The sequence below is a fragment of the Coloeus monedula genome, assembly GCF_965178545.1.
Source record: "Coloeus monedula genome assembly, chromosome: 25".
NCBI classification, from domain to species: Eukaryota; Metazoa; Chordata; class Aves; order Passeriformes; family Corvidae; genus Coloeus; species Coloeus monedula.
In genome coordinates this window covers 6,267,755-6,288,790 of record NC_138805.1, presented here as the reverse complement: position 1 = coordinate 6,288,790, position 21,036 = coordinate 6,267,755, and the positions used below count along the sequence as shown (strand labels likewise).

The window sequence follows — 21,036 nt, the reverse complement described above, 5'->3', positions numbered from 1 at the left end:
ACTTCCTGGCACCCCAGGGCGCGAGATACAACTCGGATAGGGGAGAGCAGGCACCCCTTCCAAAGCCTGCCACACTTCTGAAAAGGCAATTTAATGCTTGCTTTGTGTTCAAGCTGGGGGAACCAAACAGAGGAGAAGGAACATGTACAGGCATTATCCCGCTGGCCAGCCACCAAAAAGGTAATTAAAAACCTCCCCCTGAACAGGTGGGTCAACAAAACCCAGCACTAATTCCTTGGACTGCCAAGCAAATGTGTCTGAGCACAGGAGCTGTCCCAGCAAGTCCCTGGGATCTGAAAGCACATTTCTGTGCTCTGACACCTGGCCCATGACAAAATGGCTGTGGATCCACTGGGAGCCTCCAGCGGGACAGAAGGGGCCGGATGGGGCAGGGAAAGCACAGTCCAGGTGTGCTGGGGATGCTGCACTGCAGAGCTCACACTCCTCAGCAGAGCCCCAGGAGCCCCTGCCCACTGCACCCCTTGTTATTCCAGCTGCAGGGGATCCACACAGCTTCCCTGGGTCTGGTTTGGGCAGCAGGGCATCCACACAGCTTCCCTGGGTCTGGTGGTGCTGACCCAGGCTTGGGACACTGCTGGGGCCCCAGCCTGGCGCCAGGAGGATTCTTTTCCACAGACCACGGGCTGTACCCACAGAAAATAATGAACCAAGCTGGGTTCCAGTGCCGGAACTGCTCCCCCAGAGAAGAGAAACATCCGCCCCGAGCCCAGCTTTGCGGTCCCAGCTCAAGGAGCACCTTGATTTACAGTGCAGGCAGTGCCATTACAGCACCGAGCTCGGAAGGAAAAGGTCCATTAAAAGATTGCTTTTAGTATGAAATTTCACCGGAGATACATTTTCTCTTGTCAAGGGCAACAAATTGCCCACGTAATTTCAGACCTCTGTAGTAAACATCCTAAAAATACAGACTTTTGCAGCAAATCACATTATCCTGAACGGGGTTTGCTGAATTCTTTTCCCCTCCTGGCTCAGGCTGGAGCTGGGAAGCCGCTCCAGAGCTGGTGAGCTCTGGCCTGGCCCCAGCAATTTGCACACACCTGTCAAAATCCCATTGAGCAATTTTACAGCACACACCTCTCCAGCAAGGAAGATTTAAACATAATAGTTGTAAAACTTAGAAATACAAAAACTGCCAGGACAGATAAGCACGGGCAAAAGCTGCCAGGAACATCACCGGATCCCCTGCAAATGGAGGACTTTCAAAACTAAATTAGAAACCATCTAATGGTTCTGATCCTATCTCAGAAATAAAGCTAATCTCTTTCAGCCACCTTTCCATGATCTTGGTTGCTCATATCAGGAAGAATTTGATGGTTTTAGATGCATTTTTTAAAACGCAAAGGTGTATTTTGCTCCCAAAACAAGACCCACGGAGGCTTGGATTTGGGTTTGGATCCTCTGCTGCCCAGTGTTAAAAGCGAGTTTATAGCCGACATTACCCTCACAAGTGTTTTGATAAACTTCTTCTACCATTTTTTGAGAGGTCAAATTTGACAAATTTGTCACAAAATCTCTGGAAACAAAACACATCCTGATCTCCCATGTTTCCTCTAGAAGAAGTGGAGCATCTTCGTCACATCAAGAACAGCAAGGAAAGACACACATCCCACCGGCTCAGCAGCACCCGTCAGGTTCAGGTGTTTTTATGTGAATATTCACCTATCAATCTGCTAAAGAATCAGGGAAACTTGGAGGCTGCTCCCACAACTTAGCAAGGTCATAAAGAAACACATATAAAGCACAAGGACAGATTCCCAGCAAAGCCACAGGGCCTCTCACCAAAACCTTCCATCGTCACCCAAAGTGCAGCTGAGGCCAAGCACAGACTCTGTCAGCCCTCCCAAGGAAATCCGGCTTCCCTCAAACGACCTCTGCAAATGTCACATTGTCCACGAATCACCGCGTCGCTTTTCACTGGCAATGAAGCCAACAGCTCGGAAATCCTACACGTTCACATGAAGCAGGAATTCTGTCCCCTTAACAGAGGGGCAAGGACACTCTGGACTCCTTACTTGGTTTGATATTGCAGCAACCCAGGGCTGTAATGGTCACTGCTTTCGAAGGAAATCACCAAGAGCAACTGGCAAGGCTTGATAATGCCTGAGCCTCAGGATGGAGCACTACTGCTCCCAGTGCCACGGCAGCTCCGGCAGCATCCCTGCGCTGCCGGACGGGAACGGCGCAAACCAGCCCGGCCAGCCCTAATCCAGCAAGTGAAACAAGAGCAGCAACACAACGTCACCTCTCCTCAGCATTTACGGTTCAGGGAAGAGTTTGCCTTACTTGAGGCTACAAATATTGCAGCTGAAGGCATCAAACACCTCCCATGCCAGTGGAGCTGCACGTGCCGGGCCCGGGATTCACTTAACACTCGTTCCTGCCCTGAGTGAAGTCAGCAAGCGAAGCGTCAACCAGTCCCAGGCAGAAGCCTTATGAAAAATACCTGCATAAAAATGCACATACATTAAGGCTACAGACCACTGGGTACCTGCCAAAAATGATGGAATACAGCAGAGTTTACTTATTTCTTCTTAATGGCTCCAACATTCCACCTGAAAAATGGGTCCTGGAGCTACATAATTGGGGATAAAAATTAAGCGACAGTTGCCATTTGTCACCAGGGAGGCTGATCACACACATCGCTCACACGATCATGCACAGCACACCTGATCCCAAGGTCCCTGATGGCTGAGAGTTAAAGGGTGCTGCAGAACCAACGCCTAAACTGCAAGTCCAACATAACATCAAAGTATTACAGACCAGTAAAAATGTGTTTATTGAACAGTGTGATTGAGCTGTGTTTTGCTTTCCACTCCTAACATCACTTGAACACGTTTCAGTCACAGGCTCCTGCCTGACCAAGAGCCTTCTCAGAAGGCATCACAATTAGGTCTCAAATTTAATGTAATTTCATGGGTTTATTGTGTGACAGAATCAGGACTAGCTCGGGTTGGAAGGACCCTAAAGATCATCTTGTTCCAAACTCCCTGACATGGGCAGGGACACCTTCCACTAGACCAGGTTGCTCCAAGCCCTGTCTAATCTGGGTCTTGAACACTTCCAGGGATGTCTTTCCTCTCATCCCTTTTTCTTGCAGTCAGTGGGGCCAAATTACATTTTTAAATCAGAACAAGCTCCTCCAGACACCACTGTTACACCAATATCAGTAACAACCTCAAATTCTCATCTCAGGAAGCATTGCCAAGCGGGTGGCAGCAGAAAGGTGCCCTGTTTAATGGCTGTCCCCCTACCCCACACGGGTGTAGGCAGCTTCTCCTGTACCTTCCTTCCCTCCCTGACCTCACGGTAATGCCAGAAAATAAAAAGAATCTTTTATTTTCCCTGCCAAATCAATTCCCAGAGACTGTCACAAGGCCAGCCCCGTTATCCATAGCAGTGATGGGAGCCTTTCATTCCCACTGCTTCAGCCCAGCTCTAAGTAAGACCTGCCACAAAGGAAGACAGTTTAACACCCTTTAATATGTAAACAAGTTTTCAGGAACCTGGAGCAAACAGAGGAAGAAAAACAGGTTTTATTTACAGATTTCCTGACGCTATGAAGGCACATTTTCGTTTCATTCCCATGCAAACAGCTCTCCGCTGGGAAGTTCCGCCTTCATCTCCTCATTCACTTCTGTCGGTCCTCTCAAAGGAGGCAAGGCAGTATCTCAATCCTTACGCTTTTTTCCAATCACAAAGCAGCCCAAAATAAACACGAGAAGGCTCTGAACCAGTAAATATTCTTAAGTACTTGACACCCAGTTCCCTCCGAGAACTGCACAGATTGCACATTCACAGAACGCCGGGATTCTTCGCACATTTTCCAGGCCATGTTTCCCAGAATTTACACGTTCTTCCAAAATATTGTGCAACATATCACACCACCAGAATACGCAACTGCTTGGCTGGACACACAAAACTGGTTCGTTTTCTCTTTTTAATCTCTTTCAGGTGATCTTTCCATGTATGATTTTTTCGGCCAAACCAACAACACAATAAAAGCATTCCCTAAATCCCCTGAAGAGTTTGAACCAGCACCCATTTTGCACTGAGCACCAACTCTAAGGAATTTTTTCTAGGAGACTATTGGAAGCAAGTCCCGTAAGTTGAAAGTCAATTGAATTCTTTCAAATTCAACTATCAGAGATCTCCAGCCTCACTGGGGAGAGAGAAAAATCATATATGTGTGTATATATATATATATATATATATATATATATATATATATACACAGAGCTGCATCTCCCTGCGCTGGTTGCTCCTGTTCCCAAACAGCTCCATCCCTAATCCCAAGGACTCCAGGTAAGGTGGCCGGCGCCGCCAGCCACGAGGCACCGGCAGCATTAGTGCAGTTATGACCACAGAGCTATTTTGGTTTTATGCACAGACTTTACTACCACCTTATAAAAGAAGGATTTCCAGAAGGCAAATGGACCGACGTCTCAAAATAGAGTGTTTACATTAACGCTTGGCAAGCAGAGCCTGCAAACAGAGATGAATAGAGATAAGCTATAAAAAACACCGTGGACGTTTACTTGCTGGAATAGGAGCTTGTAATCCAATTTCAGCTCCTTCTGCCAAGTGTTACACACAGCATCTTTGTGTGTGACGATTTCAGCCCGCGTCCCCCACCGCCCCTCAGCGAGGATCAGCCAGCGAGGAGAACCGGCAATTCCGGCGGAACGCTCCATTAAAGAGCCGTTTGGATGGGAAGTTACGAGCTGGGTATATCCAAACTCACTGTCCTTCCATTTGTGCAAACATTAAAAGATTGGGAAAGGACAATAAATGCTGCCTGAGAGGCACGAGGGATGCCGGAATGAGGGCGGAAAAACAAACCTTTCTGCACCTTTCTGCTGTTAATGGAGAATAAACAGGCTTTGCCTGCATTTGGAGGCTCACGAGAGCCCTGTGGATGGAATTACTGCCTGGTAATTAAACGTGTCTGTTTGTTCCACACACAAGACACAAAGTCGCATCAAACAAGCCAATCTCAGCCAGCTCTTCCCAGATGAACTGGGGCAGGATCATTTTGGACCAGGCACAACCCCACAGCCCACTGCCACGAGACCAGAGCAGGGGGAATTCAGCTCCAAGTGCTCACCCCACCCTCCAGAATTTCATACTTCTGAAAACTCTTTTAACAGCCCTGACTGCACTGGGTTTTGGTGGTTTTAATGCATGAAGTTTTGTTTTTAAAGCTTCTAATTCACCTGACATCTGGGAAGAATTCTTCTTGCGCTGGATTTTCGTTTGACACAACAGGCAAAGATCCCTAATTCAGTTAATCGCTCATCACATAAACAAAGAAACCTCTTGAGAGCCAGAGAGCAACACGCACATGTATTTGCAATGCATAAGAGGATATTTTTTTTAAATGGTAACAATAATCTATTCAGTGTGAAGAGTCTGGGAGGCCAATTAAATACTTTGGGTTCCATAATTATAATTGCAGTAATGAATAAGAAGGAGCATTACAGCTTGCACAATGCAGTTCCTCCTCAAGTCAATGATTCAGTTCTTGTCTGCTTTCAACTAACCTTTTTTGTCTCTTTGTATCAGATCTTGCAGATTACTTTGAGTAGAATAAAAATATCCCCAAATATCCCAGGTAATGTAATACATTTGGCATCCCTTGATCATGCCTACACACAGCCTACAGAAGGGATTATGCACTAAATGGATAACATTCATTTTGATTAATTTTAGACATTAGCGAAAATTCAGCGAGGCTCCAGCCACCATCTGAATGCCCCTGGCAAGCCCACGATGACAGGGGAAAGCTGAAACTTGATTGCCTGGGGGTTTTTGAGGTTTTCTCCCCTTTTGGAAGAGCTTTCCCTGATCATCCTTTGCCTGGAAAGCGGCTTTGGTGAAGGACTCTGCTCCCTCATTTTCCTCCCGCAGCAGCTTTTATCCGCCATGTGTCTGCAGAGATCAGCCTCGGGAAATTGAGGACTCACTCCCACAGAAGTTAATCCCAAACTGCTCCATTTCTACTCAGACAAGTAAGAAGTATCTTTTGGTTGGTTGGTTGGGTTGGATGGTTTGGGTATTTTGCCAAATATTCTTAGGGCTCCCCCAGTCTTGATGCCCACCGCACTTGGCTGCATTTTGAGAATCAATCACCTTACAGAAATCCCTTAACTTCTGAGCATTTCCAAATACACAAGAGCTGAGATAGGGTTTTTTTCCCACAGAATTATCACCTTTGGTAAAACCTTCCCCATGACCTCTCATGCAAAACAAAGCCTGAAGGACAAAGGGTTAACGCTGGGCTGCAGCTGCACAGGCAGCAACCGTCCCCTTTGTCTCCAGGGAATGAAAACAAGAGATCTGAGCAAATCCAGCTTTATGAATTCAAAACTTCAGACACTGCCTGCAGGAGAGCAAAGCAACATCCTTCATAGATGCACAGAGAAGGGAAAAGTTAATTTTATTGATGGAAGACCCAAAAGAAACGCAGATCCTAATCTGGGGGAGTGAAAAATCTCCTGCTCCGTACAACAAATGGGACCTGGAGCACCAGGCACTGCAGGGATTTATTACCTGAGGAGACAATAAGACCCACCTCCTCTTTGGGGTTAAAGCAAGGTGCTTTTGGACTGCCACTGCTAATCAGGAGCCATCCTGAGGATCTGATCACAGAGGAACACCCCGCACATCGCAGCATACACTGCTCGTGTAACACCATGAGAATCAGGCCTTTGGAAAACCTTTTGAACCCAGTGCCTGCCTCCAGAAACTCACCTGGGCACCCTGCCCACCTGAGCACACCTTCAGTCACCCTCAGCCACCCTTGGTTTGCTTCCCTTCGGTATCTTCCAGAGAAAGTCTGATTCAAAAAGTCAACCCTTGGCTGGTTGAGGACAGCTCAGAAGCCAAAACGAGCTCTTCAAGATCACTAATTACTCACTTACTGCCTCCTAACAGGGCAACTCACAGAACCTGTCATCGGGACTGTAATGAGACTCACCAAGAGCCCCACGTCTGCCTGTAATTAATACAGGCCTGTAAAAGCCAGCGCTGCGCAGTTGGGTCCGAGCGCGCACGGCCACGAGTTGACATCTCCTGTTGACTGAATTAGAGCATCTTCTAATGAGGCTCGCTTCAAAATCATTTTACATCCATTTGCTCATGTCAGCATCAATGTATTCAGCATTATCTACCAATTAGTAAACCGGAAAACATTCTTTAGATAATCTAAAATCTCGCTAAAATATTCAACGTGTCATTCATTTACTACAAACTGCCCTATAAAAACAAATTACTGGAACCAGCTGTCACAAAGCAACAAGTGTCTCAGGACAAAGTGGTTTTTAAACCAAGGGCTTTCCAGGACACATGTGATGCACTGGTATTCTTGTCTTCAGCTCCAGCAGAACTGGTCCCTTCCAACACTGTCCCTGTCCCCAACGAGCAGGCGAAGCCACTACAGGCACTGATACCACCAGGAGGATGCAGAACACTCACTCTGTCTTGGAGTTCAGAAGGACATCCCCGGGATCAGGGGTGAGGGCTGGGAAAAGGTTCCCCCTTTGGAAGCATCCAGTGTTTGGGGCTTTTGCTTTCTGGTTCTTTGGACCAGTCCAGTGCCAAGGGTGCATCACCACGCAGGAGGCACGACCCAAACCGGGCACCTCCTCAGGTGTGCAGTTAGGGATGAGCTCCCCCGCCTTTCCAGGCTTCTCCAGGATTGACAGGCTCGGCGATGGGAAGGAGTTTCCCACTAGATCAGGCTGGCAGGGACCTCGAACAGCTCTCCCCGTGCAAGCCAAGCTGGGTGAATGGTGCCAGCGCTGCAGCTCAGGTAGGGCACGGGGCCAGCCCCACACCAGCGCCAGCCCAGCCAGGGGGCCTCTCCAGAAGGATTCCCAACCTAGCAAATACCCCAGCAGCAGCTTCCAGGCAGGATCATCCACCACCAGGGCAGTCCACAGCCTCAGCAGGGCGAGGATCACTCCCCACCACACAATCACGCTCCTCACTGCCAGAGCCACCCCCAAATCGTCCCCCCCCAGCAGCTCCATATGGGGCCACAAGCGTTAGGAGGAGGACTCTGTATGCCTTGGCAAACACAGGGCAAAAGCATTTTGTTTGGGGTTATTTTGGTTGTTTTTACTCAAAAGAAGCAAAACCCCTCGGTTTTCCCTAAGTTTTGCAGGCCAGGAAGGGTGGTTTGGAGGGTGGCTGGTTGGTTTTTTTTTAATCTCTTGAGCGTGGCAGAGCAGTAAATCTTGCATTATGCTCTGAAGAGTGTCAGCTTCGGGCTTCATTTTGGTCTCAGATTAGACTCCTGAAGCAATGAATCTTCCATCACAGAGGCCATTACCAACCCAGTTTTCCTTCATTCTGGACTGCTTTATCCCTGATTGTGTTATCAAACTCACCTCCAACCCCCTCAGCTGCGAGGGGCTCAGCAGATCTACAGGCTTTCCCCTGCACCAGGGGAGGTTTACGTTGGGTATTGGCAAAATTCCTTTCCTTAAAGGGTTGTTCAGCCCTGGCACAGGCTGCCTAGAGGTGGGGTCACCACCCCTGGAGGGATTTAAAAGCTGTGTGGATGTGGCACTTGGGGACATGATTTAGTGGTGGCCTTGGCAGTGCTGGGTTAATGGTTGGACTCGATGATCTTACAGGGCTTTTCCAACCTAAATGATTCTCCATTCTAAATTAGCATATGCAAATTGTGATCATTAAAAGGCATTTATAAAAATCAAGTAAAACAGCCTATGAATATTGAAAAACATTTAAGTGTTAAGTTAAACGACAATTTTCAAAACACACGAAGGAAATCTGACCGTAACCAACCAGTCCCACGAAATACCATATCTATCATCAACTTTTTAATTACCAATTGATCAACATGTAGACAGTGTAATAGCTTACAGCTTTTAATTACTGAACTATCAAAATTCCAACCAAAAAAGGAACCTCCAGAGATGAAACTGTAATGCTTGATTATTCACTGCTACATAATGAATGATTTGTTTTTAAACAAGATGTCAAGTTCCTCATGTAATCCATCTGGATGCGTGACTCCGCAAAGCTCACACTGCCCATACTAAGTACTCGGGGCTCCTCTTCTCCCTTCTCTCCTGACCCCACGAGTGAAGAGTTTTTGGGGATTTTCCTCCCTTAAGGCAAAACAGTCCTGAATCAAGGGGCTGACAGGCAAACAAAGTGCCAAACCTCGCTGCGAATCCAGACACGAATCCAGACACGCCGCTCCAGCTCCCTCCAAAGGGACAGGTTTTGCCCGGGAGGGAACAGAGGCTCCTTCCAACTTGCCTGTACTCCCAAGGAAGCAGCTCGAAACCGAGACACACATCCACGGAGGGCGAGCACAGAAGTGCTGCCTCCCGCGTCACACGTACAGCGCTGTGACAGGCACCGGTGCCGGAGGATCTGGGATGCAGCTCCCGGGTTCTCTTCCCACAGCCTAAGCCAAGCGAGCGCTGCAAGGATTTAAGTGCTGGCATTACACAGAGAAGTACAGCGGGGTGGGGAGAGGCTTTTTATCTCTGCCCTAAATTCAGCATTGAGCTGAACATCACATCCACAAATCCCCTCCACACACAACACAACTGGCCTGTCCTCCTATGCTTTATCCTAATAACCATTCCCACCTCAGAACTCCCAATCACCCCCACAAATCTCTGCTTCTGTGGGCAAATGCACAAGATACACAGGTTTTCAGGACCATGATCAAGATTGCAGAGCCCTCCACAATCTGCAGCCCCCGGAGAGGATTCTGCCAAATCCAGGCTTTTTGTGTTCAGAGAGACATTTCCCAGAAATACTCATTTGCACATTCAGGTTTCTGAGTAGGGATGTAAAGCATTCTGGAAATCAGACTGTTAAACAAGGGTGGTTCAAGCAGAGCCTATAAGTCAATTAAAAATAAAACTACCAGCAAATAACACATTTGTTCCTTCAACCCAGTGGCAGCGATGCACATCCCTCAGCCTGAGCCCCTGGTGTATAACCCTACAGATGTTCCCTATGCATATCAGCCCCGAATAGTTGTTCCACAGAACAGCATCTGTTCCCACAAAAACAGCGAACAAGAGCCTTTTATTTTCCCTTCATCACAGCCTCGGAACCCCAGTTGTTGCCAACCAAACCCGACAATACTTCCCCCATAAATTCACCCACTCCAGCCACATCTGGGCTTTGATTTCCACACGGAAACCACAAGCTCCTTCCTCGCACTTCCCTTGGGAAGCTGCTTGCACGCCGAGCTTGTACAGATTTCCACATAAGAAATTCAGTAATCAGTCCAGGAGCTGTAAGCACTTATGACAACAATATCTATCAACACTTAACCATATTTACAACTAAATCATGTAAATACCAGGCAGCTCTCCTCTGCATGCTGATAATCTGGACAAATGAAGGCTGAAAAAAGCCACTCCAAGAAGAGACCAGACAAACAAAACCACGTCGGGTGGGAAACAAGCACCGATGGCACTCCAAGATCACTGACAACACCATGGAGCTGATGGCAGAGCCCCCAGGGCCACCCTGCCTGGTACAGCCACGAGCCCTCAGCCATCCACACCACCTTCTTGTGCTCGGCTTTGTACATTTTCTGTGTAGACGTGCACACTTCATGTCCATCTCATAAACATTTCATCTATAGGATCTGTGTATCTCTCAGAACAGGGACAAGCTGCTTCAACACCTACCCAGAGCTCTTCCCTCTCCATCTGCCTTTGAAATCCTTGTAAGTCCTAGGAACCAATTTAAAATTAAAAGATCCCAATTTCAGAGGCTTTTCTGTCCCCCCTCCCTTACCCCCTCCAAGATGGACCATTTTATTACACCCATTAAACTGACAAAAATGACTCTTCAGCTGGTTCACTGAAATGCCGCTTCTACAGCAGCTTAGGCAAACACTTTCCCAGACCTTTATAAAGGAAAAGTGATTCCGTATGTAATTGGATTTTTTGGCACAACAAAAATACCAAGTTATTAAAACCCTCACATGGCTTTGGATTGTGTCTTTAATGGATACCGGCGTCCTCAACTGCTACAAAGACATTTCACGTAAAGCAACAAGGAGCTGCATTTCCAAAGGTTTCCCAGAGGACTCAGGGACAGTTTTCAGCAAGGTTCGCTCTTTGGGCAGTGAAATCCAGGAGGAGGGAATGATCCCACCACTTTCCTCCAATATCCTCCTTGTCCATGCACACTCACCAACATCCACATTAATTCCAGCACAAAATCCCCTCATCCCTCAGGACACGCACTGGATCAGCCACTCCACTGGGCTCTCCCTGGGAAGAAGCAAATGACCAGGCTAAAAACAGCTTATTAATCCTCATTTATTTCCTGCAGGATCGCTTCAGCCACTCCCTACCTTTGGACAGGATTTTTACACCCCCACAGACCCCCATCACCCACAGAGAACTATTTTAATTCCCTTATCGTGCCTTGTCCAAAGAAGTCAGATTTTGAGGGGTGCAGTGCACGAGGGGAGGGAGAGGAAGAAACAGTGACTTGTGAATACAACAGGTTGTCCACAAGGTATTTATTCTCGTAGGAATTGAAAAAGAGTCGTTCTGTAGGAAACACTAAAATCCCATTTAATGGGACTCTTGCTTCCCCCTTCCAAAACGGGAATGAGATCAATAGACCCACCCAACCTCAACACAAAACAGAGTATCCCAAACCAGACAGCTGGATCTGACCTTCCTGAGCTGCATTCCACACACATCATGTTGTGTTAACATGGAAATTTTGGATGCAATTTGCTAATGAGACCCTGGAGGAGCGAGTCATCCCTTAACTGTGCATCCAAAATTCTCCCAGAGTGCCACAGCACTAGGTTTGCTATAAACCCTCTGTTTACAAGGCTCCGTGGACTCCTACAGAGCAGTAAGTGATTCGCCTCCGAGTATTCCCTTTATTCCTCATCTCAGAGTGTCTCCCCCTCTCCCTGGCGATGTCTGAAGGGAATGCTGTTAATCTCCCATCTATCCCGCTTTAATCTTCACTCTTCCCAGGGAGAGACGCGACTCTGCTCCTCGTGCTGAGGAAGCAATACCTGGCAGTTATGGATTCAGGGAGTTGATTAAACCTGGACGTTCTGTTAAAGAGTCTATGGAACGATTAAGAGTATAAAACCTTTAAATCGAAGGAAAAGCTGTTTGTGTGGACAGAGCTCAGCAACCTCAGCGTGGGAGTCGCTTTCAGTGGTTCTGCCTCCTCGGGGATGAGTAACGTCTCCTTCAGAGCCACCCACAGACCAGGAGATGAGGAAAACTGGTCCCTAACTGTGACAGGGCAAGAACAGACATTGTTTGTCGTGACCCTGCAGACACAGACTCCGAATGATGCAAGTCTTCATTCCAAGCAGTCAGTAAAATCACAGTAAACAAAGGGCAGAAAAGTGTCAAAGGAGAATCACACTGGCATTTTATGCACCAAGAGAAATCTTCCCTGCATCCACCCTCCAACAGTGACTGTGGACAAGAAGCAGAAGCAGGTTACACAGGTCCCACCTCATCCCAGCACAAGTCACTGCAAGCATCTACACGGGACAGGGGTGTCACAGTGCCTGACAGCCTGCTCTGTTCCAGACAGGGATCTGCGCTGCCTCTCGCCCTCCAGGACAGGAATCCTCCCGGCAAACCCTGGGGAACCGCACGCTGCTTCTCCAGACTCTGCACAGCGCGCCAACAAACGAGGGTGGCAAAGGAATTAATCTGCCTGGAGACCCAGAGCTGCTGTCAAGCCACACCAAGACAACTCTTCCCATGGCAAGCAGGGGTTTCACTTTGTTCCTGCTGCACCCACCCCAGAAAAGCTGGCTGGCTCTGAGGAGTCCTAACAAACCCAAACAAGTCCCCCAGCAGCTCCGCTTGACAAAGCTGACGGCTGATGATGACAAGCATTCAGGGCTTTGATGGTTGTCAACCAGCGTCCCCCAACGCCAGGGAGCCCAGTCAGGCTGTCACCAGGAAACGATAACGGGAGACGGCATCGCTCGGGATCTCGGCACCGAGCACGTTACCCCATCATCCCACAGCCTTCCCCGAGGAAGGCAGCGAGAGATCTTGGCATGAAGGCTTTTAAAGAGCTGCTGACACCCAAACCAGCACAGTGTGCTTTCTGCTTAAAAAAGCCTGTGAGTGCATGGCAAGGCCTTATCCTCAAACAGCTGAAAACAGCATCTAATTCCACACAGAGTGGGAAAAGCAGGAGCGGTAACCCTTAGGAGCCTCCCTGCCTCTACCGAGCTTCTAACATCATGTCTGCACTAGCCAACATGAATGAAGATGTTGAAGAGGCAATGGGAACACAGACAAACAGTTCCAACCGTGTTTTCAAGCAAAATAGAGCGAGAATTCAAAACAAACCCAGCTACAGCAACAGCTCTCTAAATGTGCGTATTTCAGGTTCTCATTACTATGAAGCCAGTTACAATTCGCTGAAAAACCTCACAACCAAACTCCACGGAGCGATACCTCTCCACAGACAAAGGGCAGTTGCTGCCCAGAGTTATCCTGTGCTGCACCAGGGCAGTGAGGTGGGAATGGCTTTGGAGAAAGACACTCTGCTTCTCCAAGGTCAAGGATGTATCGGCATCACGGAGCACATCCCAGAGCAGCATCACTGTGATAAATGCATGAAGTGAGGGCGCTCTCTCTGCAGAATTAAGGACAGATGTGCCTCTGCTCAGCTACAAAACCAGGGCCACGGAGGCACAGGGAGCCTTTTTTCCTGTGTGTTAGCCCAGAGGCTACGTGGAAAGTTCCCTTTCCAGCCCAATTCTCACAGAGCCCGACTTTGCTGCAACCTCAGCTCCAAAGCTGAACACGACCAATGTTGAAAGTGCTCTGCAAAGGGAAGCTGCCAGGCAGCCTCATTTAAAAACAGGGAAGCAGCAACAAGCAGTTCCTCATGCTTGATCCGATTACTCTGATCTCTCTTTTGACGCTGCAGACTCCGACTCGTATTTCTATTGCTGCACGGGGGGAGAAGCAGAGAGAGGGAATGTCACTTTGCTGCTTCATATTTCTTTCTTCCTGTCACGCTTTGGAGAAGGGATATATACACTTCAAGAGCTGGAAGAGAGTGGGGGTCTGGGATGCACCCACCTCGCAGATGAGGTGTCACACAGGCCACTGGCAGCCAGGACAGCCCCACCCACAGTACCAGATCTGCCTTGCTGGAGCTTGCCAAGCCCCAATACAGTCTCGTGCTGTCCATGAAAAATGAATCTCTACAAACAGCATTACTGCTTTAACAAAAAGGTCTGCTTCTGTACCAAATGTTGAGGTCTCTCAGGTCCAAGAGTCATCACGTTTGGGATTAGCACCCAAGTTCATCTCTGTGAAGGGAAGGCCCCCACTGCAGAGGTCCAGTCAGAGCCACTGACTTGAGAGCCCTGCTGACAACGCGGGGAATGCAATGACAATTCCTTTCTAGAAGCAGACCTTGGAGGAGATCATAAATCAGATTTAGGTGCTCACTAACTGCTAAAAGAGGACACCATGAGATCAGAGCGGTTTATGCCAGATGTAACACGAACCCAGGGGTTTATACACCCAACTCGTCAAGTCTGAGCATAACTTTAGGAGGCAACGTGACCCCGTGGGCAGCCTTGGCTCTGATTGCTCGTTGGCATCTCCCTGATCTGCAGGTAGAGATCTCCATCCCCCAAGGCTGCCACTGCTCAGCCATGGGCTCCAGAAAATGGGACACTTTCTATGGAAGGCTCAAGTCAGGAGTGTAACTGTTCAGGGCAAAGTTCACAGCTGAGATTGGCAGAGAAGGAGCATTTCAAACACAACTATTTTCCATTGCCAAATGCACACCTGGGCTTTAAAAAAATATTGGCAGTCATCTACTGTAAAGAGACTATTCCCCCTCCAATGCTGGCTCTTGACTGGAACTGCCCCTAAGAGGGGAGGGGGTACCTGGGCTGTGTCACTTGAGCAGGACCCACAAACGTGGGCAGGACCAAGGCAAACCCACCACAGACCTGCCAGAAGGCAGCACCTGCATGCGAGGCTGTCGGCAAACCAACAACACCAAGGAGCTGCCAGCACTTCCAGGGACAAAAAAATACCTAAAAAAGCAAAACTAAAGACATTTTCCAGTTAAGCTACAGCCCACAAAAGTTTTATATCTCTGAGCAAAGAGATGTGCCTAAGTATCTCTTTGATCCTTCAGACTGGAACTTAATGGGGTATCAAATATTCTACTGATTCACCTTGAGAATTTGGTAAAGGTCAGAGTGTTTGTAATGCTCAAGTTTTTAAACCACAGAAGAACACAGTAAATTAAAACCACACCACAGGGTAAAAATAGCCAGCCCAACCCTACAGAGGGACATTGCTGGTCTAAAATAACCAGGAGTGGAGGGCAGCAAATGTCCCTGGTACAACCCAGGCAAGCGTTTCAAACGCAAGCAGCCACCAGCCACACAGTGCGGGCGAGCGCGTGGTGTGGGCTCAGCAACGGCTCCGGGAACCCCCGAAAACCAAATCTCCTTGGGGATTTGTATTCCTTGCTGTAATTTGGAATGAGTGAAAAAGACTGACACAAAACTCAGGTTTTCAGAGCCCCATCCAGCAGCCTACAGTGGTTTGTGGGGCTCCCCAACACCCAGCTTAACACCCTGCAAAGATGTGAGAGCCTGATGTGCAACACGGCAGGAAAACCTAGACAATCAACAGGTAACGAGGACACCAGGAAGAAAAACTGCTTCCACGGCAAAAAAGGCTGACAGAAAGCAGGCGGGTGGTGGTCACACATGGGCAGGGCCATCAGAGGAGTGGCCTGCAGCCACAGTATCACAGCTGGGGCTCATCCTGCCCTTGCAAATTAAAAACTGGAATAACTAAATCCAGCTCGTGGCTGAACCACAAACGCCGGCTCGTCTCGGCAGGGCCAGGCACCACGCACGCCCCAGCCGACAGCTCACTGCGTTCCAATTACCGGAGCTGAGAGTGAAGCCTCGTGGTACTTCCCTTCCAACTTGCCTGCCACACATCCAAACCCACCCTTTTCCCCAGCACGCTGCCCTGAAGCGCCTGAGCCCACGCTGGGCGACCTTCAAAGCGTTTGTGGTGGAGCTCCCCAGGAACCGCAGCAGCAGCTGCTCTCTGCAGCGTGCAATTACATCCCAGGAAAGAGACTGATTTATGGAACTTAAACAAGTACATACCACTCCTAATTACAACATTCCACCTAGGGTCTCTCCTTCATGGCACGTTTCCACAGTGTCCCTGTATTTAACGCCGGTGGGTTTGCACCACACAACATTCCCCAGAGAAAAAAGCACAACTTATTTTTTTTAGCACGTAGCATCCAATTTCTCAGTAGACACCAGCTGCGTGTCCAGCTTTGCTTGTGCTCTCAAACCACTGTGTTAAGTATTCACTTCCTGGACCAGCTCCAGGGAAGGCTGCAGCCTCACGCTCCGCTCCTGGAGCCTGCTCGGATCTGGAGCCACAGACAGGAGCCGAAATGTTTGGATACAGGAGGGAGCCCCTGCTTTCCTGACAGAAGTACCACCAGGTGCTACCAAACCCCAGAAGAGGAACAGGTTGTCAAAACCCCTATAAAAAGTCTGACAAAAATCCCTACAAAAACAGCCATTAAAGATAAACATCCAGAAAACTCTGCCTACACACAGGAAGGCGGGTTTGCTTTTTATGAGCAAACGTGTTCTGAGGAGTGCTTGGATGGTCCATTCAAACAGAAAGTGTATCCAGGCTGGAACACAGGTTTTACTCCGGGTGGCCTCAGGCAGACGCAGGGTTAACGAGCTGACCCATTTTCTACCCAGCAATAGGGCAGAGAGCTCACCAACGGCACAGACACGGCCCCACCGGTCCTGGCAGGGCCAGGGGAAGGCTCGCCAAGCACCCGGCTGACAGAGCCAGAGCTGTTTGATTACAAAGCCTTCTTTATTTACACACCAGGAAAGACAGCGCAAGGCAAACAAAGGCGACGGCAGCGCAGCATCAGCAGAGCGGCCGCTGATACGGCCGGGGGTCCCCGGGGGAGCGCGGCTCTGCTCCGGCCTCCCGCCACCACAGCCACCTCTGTGCACGAACAGCAGCCACCCGTGCCAAGGGGATCCCGGCAGTGCCATCCCGGCGGCGTCCATCCCAACAGCGTCCATCCTGGTGATGTCCATCCTGCCGAAGGCGCCGACAGCCACCCCCTCCTCAGAGCAGAGCATGCACGGAGCAGAGCGATCTCCTTGCCTTCCCATCCTCAGGAGCCTCCTTGGCAGTGGTTTCAAACCAGATTGTCGTGCTTATAAACCTGGGCTCAACTGCCTACACGCAAGACAAATGAGCCCAAGCTGCAACCCAGATGGATCACTTTATTCCCCAGCCCCTTCCCCGCCGGTGTTTGCGTCGCATGCAGAACGCAGCGCGTGTTGCTGAAGGCCAGGGACGAGCAGATTCGCCTCGCTTGCATACAAAGGCTCCTTGGAAACTCACTCTGTGTTTACAAAGAGCCTGGCTTAGCGCAGCCGCGCTGGGAGCGCTCGCTGCCTTCCTGGGGGGCTTCTCCGGGGCCGGTTTGGTGTCGGCAGACACGGAGGCTGCAGCCGCAACCACCCCTGGCCAGCCCCTGCAGCTCTGTGCCATGGCCAGGTCGCAGCTCCACACCGACGCCGTCTCCAAACACCTCCCATGGCTTCTGCTGGAAAGTTGTTCTCCCTGAAGTGCCGTGTGCCAGCGCTCCCCACCGCAGGCAGACTCCGAGTTCCAGCGCAGCGCTACCCATCCGCCTCGGAGCGAGCCGAGACCACTCCTCAGCCCTCGCCCGGCTGCACAGGGAGCTCAATTAACTGCAAAGCATCGAGAGCAGCTAGAGAGGAACCACACAAACACACGGATCCATGCGAACGCACAGGCTCATCCCAGGGTACCGGCTCAGCTCAAACCAAGTCCCACTGCTGCCTATTGCTGTTCCAATCGCCTCCGTGAAAGGAGGCAGCAGAGCCCTCAGCCTCGCTCCGCATCACGGGGTGCCACCACGGCGGTGACACGGCGCTGGCACCGCGGTGCCTTGGGTGGCAACCGTGCGGGAGATACGACGACAGCGCTCAGCGCTGATGCTGCTGCCACACACTAATTCTCTCTTCGCAGAACACTGAAGCTAACACTGATAGCTTGGAAAAGGGGGGAAATGGGGGGGAAAATGGGAAAAAAAGGGTTTTCAACTGTAAGGAAATTTTGCCTAAACGCAGACAGTTTGGGATTTTATCCCGTGGTTCACAACACAGCACCGCAACCACAAAATATCTGGTCTTCCACTAAAGCACCACAACCTCAGCTCACGCTGCGCGGTGCTTCTCACCCCGGTGCACGGGTCAGGCACAGCCACTGCGAGCCAGCATCCAGCCCTGCTTTTGTTTCCCTTCAGCAGCTCTGCGATCCCAAATCACAGTTCCATGAGCTGGCTGAGCAGTGGTGAACAGGCTGAGCCTTGCCGGGGGATCACTCCGGCCTCCAGATAAAAATCTGCTCTTAGAGAATTTGATGTGAGCAAGACAGCAAAACAAAGGATGAACGTGGCCGTCCTAGAGCAGGGCTCCTATTTCAAATCTGGGCGTCTCTCAGTACCAGGGTCCCCAGGTCACACCGGCAGGAGGCTCACCAGGCAGCGAAAAACACCAAACACAAACAGCACCTTCAGACAAAACATCTGAGAAGCTACAACACACCGACCGCAGGAACACCGGGGAGCCGGACCGGAGCGTTTCCCCGGCTCGCAGCGCAAAGAGCCGGCGCGGTGGCTCCTTTCCATCGCTCCGGCTCCCCGGAATGGGCTCCGGGCTGCGGAGCGCCGGGATCGGGGCACAGTCGCCCTTCGGGGCTGCCCAGAGCGACCGAGCGCAGTTGTGAAGCGCAGCCCTTGTCGGAGCCGGCGGGAGGGCACCAGCCCCGGCCCCGTTCGCAGGGAGAACGAGCTGAAAACGACCCCGGCGCTCTAGCCCGGCACCATCCCACCAAAAAGGCCGCCCGGGAAAGGCATGGACATATACACAGGCTGTGAATAAAGCTCTTTGTTCGCCGGGCTGGCGGCCCCTTCGTCCCCCCTTTCCTACGAGCGGGATTCAACAGATCGCTCAATGGCCTCTTGTTCTTCCCAAACATCCCGGACACGGCACCCTCTCCTACGGCCATGTCGCCCCGTGCCGCCCCACGGACACACTGGAAACGTGAACGGCGTTAACGGGGGATGTTTGAACCGAGGCCATCGGACACGAGCGCAGGTCGCTGCTGCGGCTCCCGGGCTCGGTGGGGAGCGATGCCAGGCTGGGTGGGGGGCTCGCCCATCGCACCGGGGACGCTGCACCCGAGGGTGCCGCGGAGGGAACCCAACCGACCCCGCTCGGGGGGGCCTCGTTAGCCTCATTTAATTACGCCCGCTCCAGCCGCAGCGCCCGAGACGGGCGATCGCCCCCGAACGCGCCCAGCGGGGCGGGGGGCGAGGCTGCGGCAGGGCCCCCGCAGGCACCGGGGGAGAGAGGCGAGGAGAGGAGAGGAGAGGAGAGGAGAGGAGAGGAGAGGAGAGGAGAGGAGAGGAGAGGAGAGGAGAGGAGAGGAGAGGAGAGGAGAGGAGAGGAGAGGAGAGGAGAGGAGAGAGGGAGAGAGAGAGGAAGAAGGAGAGCGAAGCGTCGCGCAAGTTCCACTCAGATTCCAACAGGTTCCCCGCTCCCGCGGGGGTGCAGCATCCCCGCGCCGCCGCAAACACCGGGGGGGCGGAGGGGGGGGGGGATAAAGGGGGCGCGCAAAGCAATTAGTTTTTAATTGCGGGGCCGCTGATGACCCCCCGGGCAGCGGGAGAAGCCGCTTCCATGGAAACCGGCAGCGGCTGCCCGCGCCGCGCCGCCACGCGCGGGTGAGCCCGTCCGCCGCTCCCGCCGCCGGGGGCGCCTCCCCGGGACCACCGCGCGCTCCGGGCACGGCCCGGGGCGATGGAGGGCGGGCGCGCCCCGGACCCGCCGCAACCGGGGCTGCCCGAGCGCCGCCGCGATCCCCGAGGGCGAACCCCCCTCCCCGCGCCGCCCGCCCCGGTACCGCCCGTCCGCGGGGGGCCGCGTCCCTCCTACCTCTGGGGATGATGGCGGCGGCGGAGAGGAGCAGCAGGAGCAGCGGGAGGAGCCCCGGGGCGCCGCCGCCGCTGCCCGCGGGGCCGCTGGGCTGGGCGCGACCCGCCATCGCCGGCACCTGCCTCGCTCTGCCGCCGCCGCGCGCCGCCCGCGGGAGATGGCGCGTCACGGGGAGGGGACCCGGGGACACGCCCCGCGCTCCGCCCCGCGCCGGGCCGGGGGACGCGGGCGGGGACCCGAGCGCGGCGGGCCCGACCCCCGGGCGGGCGGGAGCGCCATAGCGGGGCCGCGCCCCCGCGCCGCCGCTGAGCCGCGCACCGCCGCGCCCGAGCCGCGGCTTTCACCCCGTTGCCAGCGTTCCCCCTTTCCAGGGTCGTGCCCCCCCTGCCCCCCAAAGCACCCTCCTCCCGGGGTACCACCCCAGCATCCTTCCTCCCGCGGTGCACTCCCGCCAGCGTTCTCCATCCCGGGAATATCCCCCTCAGCATCCCCCCGTCCAGCAGAGTGTAGTTCCCCCCGGTGTCTTTGCCCCCGCGCTGTCCCCGTTCATCCTCCCCGCGGGACCGTGTCCCCCGGCCCAGCCCGGGCGGGCCCCGCGCCGCTGGAGGCGGTGTTGAGCCTTCGCGGCTCCGGGGGAGCGGAGAGGCCGGAGCCCACGAGCCCCCGGCGGCGGCGGTCTGGGCTCCGTAACCGCAGCCCGGCAACAAATCCACCTTTTCTGCGGATTTTTCGCCCAAGCAACGAATTTAAATGGCGCAAATTAACACGTAAAGCCCCAGAACTGCCCCCTCCCACTCCCCTGAGTGCTCAGTTGTACCGTAACACACTGCGAACGGAGCGGCCGGGGTCACCGGAGGATTCATCCCACCCGGAAAGGGTCCAAGCTTTCCTCCTACCCACAGCACCAGGAATAGAAC

The 21,036-nt window shown here is 52.1% G+C and overlaps 1 protein-coding gene across 4 annotated transcripts in view; it reads right to left on the bottom strand.

Annotated features, from left to right (window-relative positions):
- The window catches only part of CADM1 (cell adhesion molecule 1), a 135,720-nt gene extending 115,468 nt beyond the window's left edge, over nucleotides 1-20,252 (bottom strand). For all 4 annotated transcript variants that reach the window (XM_082296846.1, XM_082296847.1, XM_082296848.1 and 1 more), the window contains exon 1: nucleotides 20,120-20,252. In XM_082296846.1, coding sequence (XP_082152972.1) covers nucleotides 20,120-20,228 — 109 coding nt within the window. In that variant the 5' untranslated portion in view covers nucleotides 20,229-20,252. The remainder of the gene's footprint in view (nucleotides 1-20,119) is intronic.
- Nucleotides 20,253-21,036: the final 784 nt, after the last annotated feature.